We start from the raw sequence: 14993 nt of genomic DNA on the forward strand, positions 1-14993 counted from the left end.
TGTGAAGATCTATGTGTACCATCCTAAGGAATATTAACTTCATCTTCCAGTCAAGGAGGATCTAAAGAGGAATTACAAGAGAAGGGTGATAGGATCCGATATGTCTGGTAAGTGTGAGTGATTTTAGAATATGTGTGGAGAAAACACAAAGGTAAGATTGGTGAATGGAGAAAGCAGTGACCATGAAGCCAATTAGGATCCTACTTTCATCCAGATAAGAGAGTTTAGCTCTAAAATAAGGCAATGGTACTATGTGTGAAGATAAAGTGCTCCATCTGAAATATACACAAACAATAGAATTCACCATTACTGTAGCTGAAATTTTTGTGTTACGATATATCATGGGAAATAGAATTTCTCTTAGGATTTAGCCACTATTATTAGATTGTAGTTTTTTTTAATCATAAGGCAGATCTTTCAATTTAGAATGCTGAATAAGATATGAAAACTTAAAAACATTTCTAAATAGTTAGAATATACTGCCAGAATTTTATCTGCTTCTGAGATAAAACAACAAAATCTCATTACAAAAATAGAACATTCTTAAAGCCAAATTGCTAACAATGTGTGTCCGAGTTATAACAAAATTAAGGTCTAAAAATAAAAAGCTCAAAGTAATTAAAAATGAATTCAACCATACAACAAATATTGCAAGAAATATCTTCAGCATGAAATTCACTGTAAATGCAGACTATTTTTTAACAACAACAACAATAACAACTCTTCGAGGCTGTTGAAAAAATATAGGGCATCTCACAAATTGTAATCTAGGGAAGGCATTCAATAAAGACCTTTGCATCTTTTATGATGCCAAGTATGGTACTTGGCAAGTAAAAGAACCAATGCCACACATTATACAAAAAGTACGTGAAAGTTCTTAATTGGGGGAGAGGTGACTCATGACCTGTTGCAAGTCTGATGAAAGTTATGGTCTCTCTCTCTAGAACAATGTACACATGTATACGTACATACACTTTTACATTCAACTTTAGAGGCTTGTAAAACTCATCCATGGAACCCAGTTAAGAAATTCTGACTGAAAACAAGGGCTTATTACTGCTTCTCAATTTGTAAAAAAAAAAAAAAAAAAAAAAAAAGCTTCGTAAGCAAAATATATTTCCAGTATTATAAACAAAGAAAACACAAGTCACTAAAATAACTATAGAGAAAATTTTACATAAGATATTCTTTAAGTATGTTAATACTTGGCATATCCCTTTAGACATTAAAATAAGTAAAATAATATCTTGAAGCTTAGAAGGAAAAATAGGAAGAAACCTTTTTATCTTAAATGTATAAAGAAGTCAAAGAAGCTAATAATAAATAAAGCTTAACCTTAAACAAAGTAAAATAAACAGAACTGGTATCAACTGTCCCCTGATTAACCTTTGTCTTTGAACCCATACCTGCCTGTTCAGAGGTCCCTCTTAGGGCAGGTAGAGGATAAGAAAGAAACTAAGTCATGCTTCATGAAATGAATTAAACTTGTCCAATTTAATTCTAGATTGGCTAAAGAGACAATGATGTAACTGGCTAGACACCATTTCCTGCAAATATAATCCCCAAAGAATTATGAATCAAAATTCCTGAAACTATCTGCATGCAGCAAACTGACTCCATAATAAAAAGCACAGAATTAATATCAATTTTCAAAATATAGAAGATAGTAAAAACCTTAAATCACACTAATTTATAACTATGCTTTTTAACTCTGATTTCAACATAAACAGTACACGGTAAAAGAGTAGAAAGGATGAAGTCTCGATAAGTAACTATGCAGTCTTTTAAAAATTTTTTTTTGTTTTTTATTTTCCAATTCATCCCAGCCACAACCACCCTCACCCCCCCACTGTCCCCCTTTGGTGTCCATACATTTATTCTCTACATCTGGATCTCTATTTCTGCCATGCAAACTGGTTCATCTCTACTATTTTTCTAGATTCCACATACAGGCATTACTATGTCAGACTCTGTATGACAGGCTCTAGGTCCATCCACATCTATACAAATGACCCAATTTCGTTCCTTTTTATGGCTGAGTAATATTCCATTATATATACATACCACATCTTTCTTATTCATTCATCTGTCAATGGGCATTTACGTTGCTTCCATGACCTGACTATTGTAAATGGTGTTGCAATGAACATTGTGGTGCATGTGTCCTTTTGAATTATGGTTGTCTCTGGGTATATGCCCAGCAGTGGGATTGCTGGGTCAATATGGTAATTCTGTTTTTAGTTTTTTAAGGAACCTCCATACTGTTCTCCATAGTGGCTGTACCAATTTACATTCCCTCCAACAGTGCAAGAAGGTTCCCATTTTTCCACACCATCTCCAGCCTTTGTTGTTTGTAGATTTTTTGATGATCCCCATTCTAACTGGTGTGAGATGATACCTAATTGTAGTTTTGATTTGCATTTCTCCAATAATTAGTGATGTTGGGCAGCTTTTCATGTACCTCTTGGCCATCTGTATGTCTTCTTTGAAGAAATGTCTATTTAGGTCTTTTGCCCATTTTTGGATAGGGCTGCTTGTTTTTTTAATATGGAGCTGCATGAGCTGTTTATATATTTTGGAGATTAATCCTTTGTCTGTTGATTAGTTTGCAAATATTTTCTCCCATTCTGAGGGTTGTCTTTTGGTCTTGTTTATGGTTTCCTTTGCTGTGCAAAAGCTTTTAAGTTTCATTAGGTCCCATTTGCTTATTTATGTTTTTATTTCCATTTCTCTAGGAGGTGGGTCATAAAGGATCTTGCTGTGTTTGATGTCATAGAGTGTTCTGCTTATGTTTTCCTCAAAGAGTTTTATAGTGTCTGGTCTTACATTTAGGTTTCTAATCCATTTTGAGTTTATTTTTGTGTATGTTGTTAGGAATTATTCTAATTTCATTCTTTTACATGTGGCTGTCCAGTTTGCCAGCACCACTTATTGAAGAGTCTGTCTTTTCCCCATTGTATATTCTTGCCTCCTTTATCAAAGATAAGGTGACCATAGCTACGTGGGTTTATCTCTGGGCTTTCTATCCTGTTCCACTGATCTATATTTTTGGTTTTGTGCCAGTACCATATTGTCTTGATTACTATAGCTTTGTAGTATAGTCCGAAGCCCAGGAGTCTGATTCCCCCAGCTCCGTTTTGTTTGTTTGTTTGTTTGTTTGTTTGTTTTTCAAGATTGCTTTGGCGATTTGGGGTGTTTGGTGTCTCCATACAAATTTTAAGATTTTTTTTGTTCTAGTTCTACAAAAAATGCCATTGGTAATTTGATAGGGATTGCATGGAATCTGTAGATTGCTTTGGGTAGTACAGTCATTTTCACAATATTGATTCTTTCCAATCCAAGAACATGGTATATCTCTCCATCTGTTTGTGTCATCTTTGAATTCTTTCATCAGTGTCTGATAGCTTTCTGAGTACAGGTCTTTTACCTGCTTAGGTAGGTTTATTCCTAAGTATTTTATTATTTTTGCTGCAATGGTGAATGGGATTGTTTCCTTAATTTCTCTTTCTGATCTTTTGTTGTTAGTGTATAGGAATGCAAGAGATTTCTGTGCATTAATTTGGTATCCTGCAAGTTTAACAAATTCATTGATTAGCTCTAGTAGTTTTCTGGTGGCATCTTTAGGATTCTCTATGTATAGTATCATGCTATCTGCAAACAGTGACAGTTTTACTTCTTTTCCAATTTTTATTCCTTTTATTTCTTTTTCCTCTCTGCTTGCCATGGCTAGGACTTCCAAAATTGTGTTGAATAATAGTGGCAAGTCTGGACATCCTTGTCTTTTACCTGATCTTAGGGGAATTGCTTTGAGTTTTTCACCATTGAGAATGATGTTTGCTGTGAGTTTGCCGTATATGGTCTTTATTATGTTTAGGTAGGTTCCCTCTATGTACACTTTCTGGAGAGTTTTATCATAAATAGGTGTTGAATTTTGTCAAAAGCTTTGTCTGCATCTATTGAGATGATCATATGGTTTTTATTTTTCAATTTGTAAATATGGTGTATCACATTGATTGATTTGCATATATTGAAGAATCCTTGCATCCCTGGGATAAATCCCACTTGATCATTGTTCATGATCCTTTTAATGTGCTGTTGGATTCTGTTTGCTAGTATTTTCTTGAGGATTTGTGCATTTATATTCATCAGTGATATTGGTCTGTAATTTTCTTTTTTTGTAGTGTCTTTGTCTGGTTTTGGTATCAGGGTGATGGTGGCCTCATAGAATGAGTTTGGGAGTTTTCCTTCCTCTGCAATTTTTTGGAAGAGTCTGAGAAGGATGGGTGTTAGTTCTTCTCTAAATGTTTGATAGAATTCACCTGTCAAGCCATCTGGTCCTGGACTTTTGTTTGTTGGAAGATTTTTAGTCACAGTTTCAATTTCATTATTTGTGATTGGTCTGTTCATATTTTCTATTTCTTCCTGCTTCAGTCTTGGAAGCTTATACCTTTCTAAGAATTTGTCCATTTCTTCCAGGTTGTCCGTTTTATTGGCATAGAGTTGCATGTAGTAGTCTTTTAGGATGCTTTGTATTTCTGCAGTGTCTGTTGTAACTTCTGCTTTTTCATTTCTAATTTTATTGATTTGAGTCCTCTCCCTCTTTTTCTTGATGAGTCTGGCTAATGGTTTATCAATTTTGTTTATCTTCTCAAAGAACCAGCTTTTAGTTTTATTGATCTTTGCTATTGTTTTCTTTGTTTCTATTTCATTTATTTCTGCTCTGATCTTTATGATTTCTTTCCTTCTGCTAACTTTGGGTTTTGCTTGTTCTTCTTTCTCTAGTTCCTTTAGGTGTAACATTAGATTGTTTATTTGAGTTTTTTCTTGTTTCTTGAGTTAGGCTTGTATAGCTATAAACTTCCCTCTTAGAACTGCTTTTGCTGCATCCCATAGGTTTTGGATCATCGTGTTTTCATTGTCATTTATCTCTAGGTATTTTTTGACTTCCTCTTTGATTTCTTCAGTGATCTCTTGGTTATTTAGTAACATATTGTTTAGCCTCCATGTGTTTGTGTTTTTTATGTTTTTTTTCCATGTAATTGATTTCTAATCTCATAGCATTGTGGTCGGAAAAGATGCTTGATATGATTTCAATTTTCTTAAATTTAATGAGGCTTGATTTGTGACCCAAGATGTGATCTATCCTGGAGAATGTTCCGAGTGCACTTGAGAAGAAAGTGTAATCTGCTGTTTTCAGATGGAATGTCCTATAAATATCAATTAAATCTATCAGGTCTATTGTGTCATTTAAAGCTGTGTTTCCTTATTAATTTTCTCTCTGGTTTATCCGTCCATTCGTGTAAGTGAGGTGTTAAAGTCCCCCACTATTTTTGTGTTACTCTCATTTTCCTCTTTATAGCTGTTAGCATTTTCCTTATGTATTGAGGTGTTCCTATATTGGGTCCATATACATTTATAAGTTTTATATCTTCTTCTTAATTTGTTGATCATTACGTAGTGTCGTTCCTTTTCTCTTGTAACATTATTTAGTTTAAAGTCTATTTTGTCTGATATGCATATTGCTACTCCAGCTTTCTTTTGATTTCCATTTGCATGGAATATCTTTTTCACTTTCAGCCTGTGTGTGTACCTAGGTCTGAAGTGGGTCTCTTGTAGACAGCATATATACGGGTCTTTTTTTTTTTTTTTTGTATCCATTCAGTGAGCCTATGTCCTTTGGTTGGTGCATTTAATCCATTCACATTTAAGGTAAGTATCAATATGTATGTTCCTATTACCATTTTCTTAATTGTTTTGGGTTTGTTTTTTTAGGTCTTTTTCTTCTCTTGTGTTTCCCACTTACAGAAGTTTCTTTAGCATTTGTTGTAGAGCTGGTTTGGTGGTGCTGAATTCTCTTAGCTTTTGCTTGCCTGTAAAGCTTTTGATTTCTCTGTCGAATCTTAATGAGATCCTTGCCAGGTAGGCTAATCTTGGTTGTTGGTTCTTCCCTTTCATCACTTTAAATATATCAAGCCACTCCCTTCTGGCTTGTAAAGTTTCTGCTCAGAAATCAGCTGTTAACTTTATGGGAGTTCCCTTGTATGTTATTTGTTGTTTTTCCCTTGTTGGTTTTAATAATTTTTCTTTGTCTTTAATTTTTGTCAATTTGATTATTATGTGTCTTAGTGTGTTTCTCTTTGGGTTTATCCTGCCTAGATCTCTCTGTGCTTCCTGGACTTGAGGAGGCTATTTCATTTCTCATGTTAGGGAAGTTTTCAACTATAATATTTTCAAATATTTTCTTGGGTCCTTTCTGTCTCTCTTCTCCTTCTGGGACCCCTACAATTTGAATGTTGGTGCATTTAATGTTGTCTCACAGGTCTCTTAGGTTGTCTTCATTTCTTTTCATTCTTTTTACTTTGTTCTGTTCCACAGCAGTGAATTCCACCATTCTGTCTTCCGGGTCACTTATCTGTTCTTCTGCCTTAGTTATTCTGCTATTGGTTCTTTCAAGAGCAGTTTTCATTTCAGTTATTTTATTATTCATCTCTGTTTGTCTGTTCTTTAATTCTTCTAGGTCTTTGTTAAGCATTTCTTGCATCTTCTCAATCTTTGCCTCCATTCTTTTTCTGAGATCTTGGATCATCTTCACTATCATTCTGAATTCTTTTTCTGGAGGATTGCCTATCTCCACTTCATTTCATTGTTTTTCTGGGGTTTTATCTTGTTCCTTTATCTGGTACTTAGTCCTCTGCCTTTTCATTTTGTCTGTCTTTCTGAGAATCTGGTTTTCGTTCCACAGACTGCAGGATTGTAGTTCTTCTTGCTCCTCCAGTCTTTCCATCAATCAATTCATCCTGGTAACCCATCCATGTTTCATGATGTGTATCAGTATAATGAAAAGATTTTTAATCCACCAAAGAAGAATTGAAAAAAGGCATTAGATGCATGGAGTGAGAAAGTTAGAATTATTCAGTTTCTTTCACTTAATGTGAATTTTAAAGATTAAACCTAAGGATATTATGGTTGCTTAGAGACATATGCTTAGAGATGAGGTTACATCTTTATAACCTTACATGTTTCTACATGGTTGTGCTCACTGCAAATGCATATTACTTCCCCAAGGCTGATTTTGACTCATCAAAGACCAATCCTTTAGTAGCATGTACCTCATAAGATAATTGACTAGCAAAGATGTCTGAAACTTTGTTTTCAGAGATAATTTGAAACAGTGATGTGCTGGAGTTGGCTCATTTAAGCTAATGACAGCCTATTGTTAAATATTTAGAAATTCTGTACTCTGGTTTTAAGCGAGCTTGAAATCAGTCATAGTGGGAATATTAACGGTGAAAAATTGGTAAATGTTATATACCAGGATCTATCTTTTCTTCCTTTCTCTATTTCTGTTTCTCTCTTCCTCTCTTTCTTTCTTTCTTTCCCTCATTTTTTCTTTCTCTTTCTTCTTCCTTCCTTTCTTTCTTTCTTTCTTTCTTCCTTCCTCTCTTTCTCTCTATCTCTCCTTCCCTCGCTTCCTTCCTTACCTTCTTCCCTTTCCTTCCTTCCTATTTTCTTTATAAGAGTTAGTTTACCAGTACACTACTGGATCTGTTCATCTTATTCCTTAGCAGATTTAGGAAGGTAGAGGAAATTTAAAGTGGGTAGGAAAAGATTTTAGAAGGATTAGGAAATACATATGTATGATAAGCAAAAATTTAGCAACCAAAAAATGAAAAAGCATTTATTTTCTCACCTCTCATTTTAAAGAATAATATAGTATTATAGCTATATTTTTTAATAGGTCAGAGTATCCATGGAAGCCACTGGTACTTTCTGCTGACCCCTAGTCTAGTCTTTACCTTTCATATACATCAAAATTACAGCAGAAATTAGGGAAATACAGTACTTGCTGTGAGCTGTGTTTTAACAGCCATTCTGCCTTATATGTCTTGGAAGTGGAGCTCATTGTGGTATTTTTATAATCACTCAATGTATCCCATCCCTGAACTAAATTTCTCTTGTTGTTCTTTGTCTTTTTGTAGTATGAAGGAATAATGACACAGTAGTAGTGGTTGATAATTGTCACTGATTGATTAATAAGTAGTAGCATTGTATTAGTTATCTTATAAATATTTATTAATTGGCTGAAAACACAGAAAAAGATGTGTGAAAACATTAGTCCTAAGTGACGGGAGATATGGTTATCAAACCTCTTGAAGGGGATTAGAATATGTCACCCCAAAATAAGCCTCTTTAGCATAAGAATTATTTTAGCCTGATTATTTTTAAGAAATAACAGACACAGGGAAAGCTCTGAAAACAGAACAGAATGTTTTTGTAAGAGACATTCACATCTATAAGAGAAATCTCCATTTGTCTCCCTCTCTGTACCGAGAAGAGGATGACCAAATATCTAGAAACTTGTCAATGGATAAGGCAAGGACCTAACTGTGCATAACAACCTTACCCTTGTTTACTGTGCCTTTCTGGAAAGCTTCCCATAACTGGCTTCCCTACTCCCAACATCTTCTTTTGTCTTTAGCTGAAGATGGTATTTAAGGTGGTGGCTTGGGCCATTTCAGAGAGTTACTCAGTTTTCCTGGGTATCTCCCATGTATACAGGAGGTATACATGTTATTAAACTTCTGTTTGTTTTTCTGTTAACCTATCTTTTATTACAGGGGTGTCTCAGCTAAGAACCTAGAAGGGTAGAGGGAAAATCAGTTTTCCTCCTCTGTACTTCTCATTTGCAGTTCCCACTAAGGAAAAAGAAAAATTTTCATGTTTTTCTTTATAATACTAATATTTCAAAAATCATTTTTGATAGTGTTTATTAACTTTTATTGTAATTTTTTGGTAATTGGGAAAAAAACAGCATTTCTCCTTAAATTATCAGTGTTTGGCCGCTAAAAATTACTTACTTTCTTTTGAATTCTGGTCTATATTTGACTTGAAGTATTGAGGCACAGCATGAGCAGTGACTATTGTATAAACTTGAATCAGAATTTCTTAATGGCAAAATTTTAAAAACTCTTCTTTGATGAGAGTTAAGTGAAATAATTTTAAAGTCAGCAGAAATATATAAATTGTACTTTACTAGGTTACAGCCTTGCACATCTGCTGTGACTCTAGTACCCACTGATGAAAGATTTCATGACAGGGAAGAATATTGTTATTGTCTTTTCTGTAATATATAACAAGTTAAGTTATTAAGGTTATGAATCAAACCAAATTAACTGCACACAGCTGTAAGAAGCTTAGTACATGACCAAATAACAGATGGGAAATTCTTTTGTTTTCACTGGTGATATACCTAATGGTGAGATAAATGTCTGATGACATACATAGTCCAGTGTCCTGTCAATCCTTAATTATGTTTTTCTTCACTCCTCATGTTTGTGACAGAGAGGAGTAACTGTTCAACTATAAGACTATCTTCATAGTTTCTGATTAAGGAAGCCCACAGCAATAAAAAAAGTTTCAACCTATATTTAATATGTAAATATAAAAAGAGAATACCTTGTACAGTACTATATACATGATCTAAAATGATTTCCAGAAATTTTAGGATACCACAATTAAATCAAATTTTAATAATTTTTCTTATGAGAAAATAGTGCAATTAATATATTAAGAAAACTTCCTACCTAGTCATTAAATTTATTTTTATAAGTTTATAGAAATGTATGTCTATCTATATGTAATATTTTCATATGGTTAAACAAAAAACGTTATATGATTTAATCAAATTCAAAGTTTCAGCTACTTCTCTCCATATTACAAAGGAGAAAACTGAGATTTCTGGTGTTTAAATAACTTTCCCCCAAATCCAAGACCTAGTAAGTGGAAGACTGGCAGAAATATAGAGAAATGGTTGAGATTTGAGCAATCTTCTGACCAGTGTGATGAGTCAGAGAAAAGCATGAAATGCAGTGAAGAGACTGGCAGAGGTCATATCATGGAAAGACTTATAAGTCACAGTAAGCATTTAGATTTATTTCCAGTTAATCAAATGACAAGTCATTATGACAAGTGCTTAAAAGGAAGAGTAAATACATGTATGGTAAAACAGACAATGCCACAAATTCTGGCTTGGAGAATATGCAGAGTTCCAAGGAGAAATATCTGAAATTTATACAGGCCTTTATGGGCAGAACGAGAAGCAAAGATATTTAGAATTGGTAGAAATTGAGGAATACAGGTTGTGAGAGTATAGCGCCTGCTCCTGAAAGAAGTACCAAGTAGGTCTAGAATATGTGAGGAGGGTTGGCCAGAAGTAAGCTCAGAAAGGTAGATGTTAAGTAGATTGATATAGGTCCAGAGTCAATGCTATGGATTTTGGACTTTGTTTTATAGACAACGCAAAGCCAATTTAGATTTCTAAGAAGTGCAAATGAATAGTTTCAGGATTAAAACTATACTAGTAGTGTAAAGGACAGAAGGGGAAAGAGGAGAAGATAGGGACAGCAAGACCAGTTAAGTTGCTATCGCAAAAGTAAAGCTGGGGCTTCCCTGGTGACGTAGTGGTTGAGAGTCCACCTGCCGATGCAGGGGACACGGGTTCGTGCTCCGATCTGGGAAGATCCCACATGCCGCGGAGCAGCTGGGCCCGTGAGCCATGGCCGCTAAGCCTGCGCGTCCAGAGCCTGTGCTCCGTAATGGGAGAGGCCACAACAGTGAGAGGCTCGCGTATCGCCAAAAAAAAAAAAAAAAAAAAAAAAAAAAAAGTAAAGCTGGAGTGAATGTCCTTGTCCTCATGATTATTAGTGCTGGAGACTCCAAAAAGTTAAAAAAAAATAAAACAGAACGTGATAATGTAGTAAGCTATGGAAGCCTAGCTGTATCAAATTTTAAGCCCCAAACTCGTTTCTTTTGTTTGTTTGTTTGTTTTGAATCACCAATAACAGAATATATATAATATAATCACCAATTAACAGAATATATAATTGAGAGAGCCAAGTCTTCACATAATACATCTTTAAATATTTACTGTGTGTAAAAGGATTACTAAAGGGATTAGAATAGCTATATGTATTGTACAAAGGATGTGGCAAGGATCAAAAGAAACAAGAGACATGAAAGATCTTGTAGTAAACATGTTATATAAATACAATCAAGTAATAGTATATTTAATCCCTATAAAAAGATTTTGTCATTTTTACATAATCCCTGAAAAGGAGTAATAACCCAGCTTGTCTTTTTTTTTTTTTTTCTTTTTGCGGTATGCGGGCCTCTCACTGTTGTGGCCTCTCCCGTTGCGGAGCACAGGCTCCGGATGCGCAGGCCCAGCAGCCATGGCTCACGGGCCCAGCCGCTCCGCGGCATATGGGATCCTCCCAGACCGGGGCACGAACCCGTATCCCCTGCATCGGCAGGCGGACTCTCAACCACTGCGCCACCAGGGAGGCCCCCAGCTTGTCTTATACTTTAAATTTTTTTTAAATGCCACTTTATTTTTTTTATAAAAGCTTCATCTTTGATGTGCATGCATGAGAGAGGGAGGGGAAAAAAACAGAATAAAGAAATTGGGAAATCCACCCTTGTTAGTCAGGCAAACTAAGTACAGGAAGTAAAGATGATTCTTTCATCTAACCTCTAAGATTTTTCAAATACCTTTAATTGGATCTATACTGCTGAATTTTCCTGGGGGAGAAAAAAATCTGTAATTACTTTTATATGATACAGGAATTGAATTTTTTCTCAAAACTCTCACAATGTTCTCATTTTCTTGGGAGGTAGCACTGTCTACTAGAAAGAACATGGTCTTTAGAAACATACAAATCTAGACAAGAACACCAGTTCTGCCACTTAGTTACTGTGGAACTTTAGGTACCATACAAAAACCTTCAAGGGCCTCAATTTTCCTTTGTAAATTGGAAACAGCAAACACCTTTCTTTCAGGATTGGCATTAGGGGAAACTGAAATAATATTGCTAAAAGGCCATCAATCATGGCATAGTGTGGTTATTAAATAAATGCTAGTCCTACCCTTTTCAGGTTTAAGGTTTTCTATTTCCTTTGTATGGCAATTCTGATGCACACTAATTGGGATATAGTAAGTGTTCAATAAATATTTTTGAGAGAGAGAGAGAGAGAGAAAGAAAGAAAGAAAGGAAGGAAGGAAGGAAGGAAGGAAGGAGGGAGGGAGGGATGGAGAAAGGGAAGAAAAGGAGAAAGAGAAAGAAAGAAAGGGAGGGAAGGAAGGAAGGGAGAAAGGGAGAAAGAGAAAGAAAGAAAGAAAGAAAGGGAAAGAGAGAGAGAGAGGGAGGGTGGGAGGGATGGAGAAAGAAAGAATAAGAAAGCAAGCTAGCTAACTTAACAGGTTTATGCTTCGGATCTCTTTTTTATATTAGTGGCATTCTTCCCTAATGTGTTTGGTAGGAATATATTATCTTAATGAGCTGAAAATAGAGGTAGGTAATTAAGACATAGCCAACTTATCTTTTTGGTCTGTTTATCACTTGGAAATACAGTATATTATTTATTGGGAAAACTGGCCACAGTATTTCAACTGACACTACTAAAACCAAGTAGTTTCTTGATACTTCTTTGTCCAGACATGCCCAGATTGTTGCAGTACAAAATAGAATGTTTAATCATTTAATACCTAATCTCAACAACTACCAACATTCAACAAAATAAACAGGATTCCTCTCCCTGACATATATAAGTAGTGCTATTTCTGTTACCATCTCTGTTGATGGATCCTTGTTTTCTCCCTTTTTAATTTCTGTGAAATCAGCCCCCTGACTTATGTTGCCTTACAAAATGGCATGCCTAATGCCTATGTTCATAAAATTTATCCTATCCTATGCTGCCATCTGCTGGGAATATCATGAGCTTAGTCAGGGAAATTAAATTTAAATTGATATCAAACTTTATATTACTAGCTTGTTAAATGGTAACATTTCATGGGAATTTATCTGAGAAAAAAAACTTTTTTGTGATTTTATGATAGGGAACAAGAAAAGGCAATAACCTACTTTTTAAGGTTGTTAGGTACATAATACTTTACCCTGTAAATAACTTGCTGATTCACTCAATCTGTCATTTAGCCAAAATTCATTAGTATCTTCTCTGTGCCAGGAATTCTGTAGAATCCATATTGATATAGATATAGCAAGTAATGTCCTCGTGTAACAGTAATTTATTTCCCAGTAGAAGAGTCATGATTAAAGGAAATAAATGTAGTAAATTATTCTAGATATTACGGTAGATAAATGAACAAGGCAGAGTAATTATTACCCAGAAGTCAGGCTTGTAAAAGCAATGATGGAGGATTCACCAGGAGTTCTCCATGACAGGAAAAAGAATTCTAGCCAGAGGTAATATTATGAACAAAGACAGGTGTTTTAAAGAAAGACATTTGGTTTTTTTCCGGTAGAAATAGGTGTTAGTTTATTACGCCTTGCAATTTGCTGTGTTTGTGTTTTTCATTTTTCAAGTAAGTATCAGCATATTTTAATAATACAAAAACAGTAAAATGTGCAAAATGCTCTATTCAGTGTATATTGTTCTTCATTTTTGTGTACTACACTGCTATTAATACTTAATATTGACTATATTTCTCAGATTACTACTTCTGTCAACAAATATTTCATATTACTGGAGCCCCTGATAACTGGATACCTGCAGTGTCAACTCTAACGGTAGTTCTCTTTGTGACGTGTCTCTATGCTATTGCATGGTGCCTCTTCAAAGAGTAAGATTTGGATGACTGCTTCTATTTGAATCTGTTCACTGTTCATAAAGTCTATCAAGAATTCCTTAAAGAGGTCATGGTGAAAGTCATGGAGGGAAGAGATTGGGAAAAATATATTGAGCACCTATTACTTTTATGTATTACATATGTTATCCTTGCTGATAATCACAACAAAGCTGAGAGATATATAATAGCATCACTGTTTTAGACTTGGATACAACATATTAACCAAGATCTTCTGGTTCCAAAAATAATGCTCTTTTCCTTAAGCCATCAATCAAATGATTCAAGCTAAAAACCGTAAAATAAGAAAGGTAATAAGTGGGTTTAAAAGTGTTCTGCTTCCATTTTCCTCTATATAACAGATTTCTGATCTGAATTCCTGTATCATATAAAGGGATGTGTAGATGTGCTACCACCAAAAGGAGCATGACCAAATTATATTGCTACAACATAGCATCTTTTTAAAATAGAAACATCTTCCCAAGTATTCCAATGCCATCTACTATATTCATCGTTTTTTTTTTTTTTCTCACTGCGGAAATGGCAGAGCAATCTGAAATATCTTTAGCATCTAAGGAGCTTATATTTTCTTATGGGAAGTTTATTAAAATGGTTAAGGATATCATTTTCACATTCATATACAAGAGAAATACTGTAAATTTGTTTAGATTACATTGTGTGTGTGTGCATGCATGCAGAGTGTTAACTGAGAAGCTCAATGCTGTTTGATTAATATCAAAGCAGATAATTTATTTTGGTACCCTGCTAATTTTGATTAAAAAATAGGCACTCAGGGGCTTCCCTGGTGGCGCAGTGGTTGAGAGTCCACCTGCCGATGCAGGGGACACGGGTTCGTGCCCCGGTCCGGGAAGATCCCACATGCCACGGAGCGGCTGGGCCCGTGAGCCATGGCCGCTGGCCTGCGCGTCCGGAGCCTGTGCTCCGCAACGGGAGAGGCCACAACAGTGAGGCCCGCATACCGCAAAAAAAAAAAAAAAAAAAAAAAAAAAATAGGCACTCAGTTTCTTTTCAAAATTTCTGTTTGTTTTCTGTTCCTTTACCTATAGTATTTCTGCCTGCTCAAGAGTCTTTCCTCACTGTCGCAAACATCAGCAGATCCAACCAAGTCTCACTACCAATGAGCCCAGGCAGGTACCAAGGTAAAAGCCAACTTGATGCTTTAAAGAATGAAATTTTAGGCTTTAAGATTTGTGTTCTTTATGCCCCAGTAAATTTCAAGTTTAGGCCATAAACTGTTGATTGGCATTTAAAAAGGTCTAATTTCACCTATACATTCTTTATCAAGTATTTTTTAAAGTAGCCGTATATTCATTCAATGGTATTTGTTGAC

At 35.1% G+C, this 14993-nt stretch overlaps 1 protein-coding gene across 1 annotated transcript in view; it reads left to right on the forward strand.

Moving 5' to 3' along the window:
* Window positions 1-13810, forward strand: part of LOC309810774 (cadherin-related family member 4-like) — a gene marked incomplete at its 5' end in the record, with an annotated part of 129552 nt that extends 115742 nt beyond the window's left edge. The window contains 3 exon segments of the mRNA XM_082632985.1: window positions 13510-13523; window positions 13525-13546; window positions 13548-13810. Coding sequence (XP_082489111.1) covers window positions 13510-13523; window positions 13525-13546; window positions 13548-13643 — 132 coding nt within the window. The 3' untranslated portion in view covers window positions 13644-13810.
* Window positions 13811-14993: the final 1183 nt, after the last annotated feature.

This window comes from Mesoplodon mirus, assembly GCF_964341445.2.
Source record: "Mesoplodon mirus genome assembly, chromosome: 9".
Lineage (NCBI taxonomy): Eukaryota > Metazoa > Chordata > Mammalia > Artiodactyla > Ziphiidae > Mesoplodon > Mesoplodon mirus.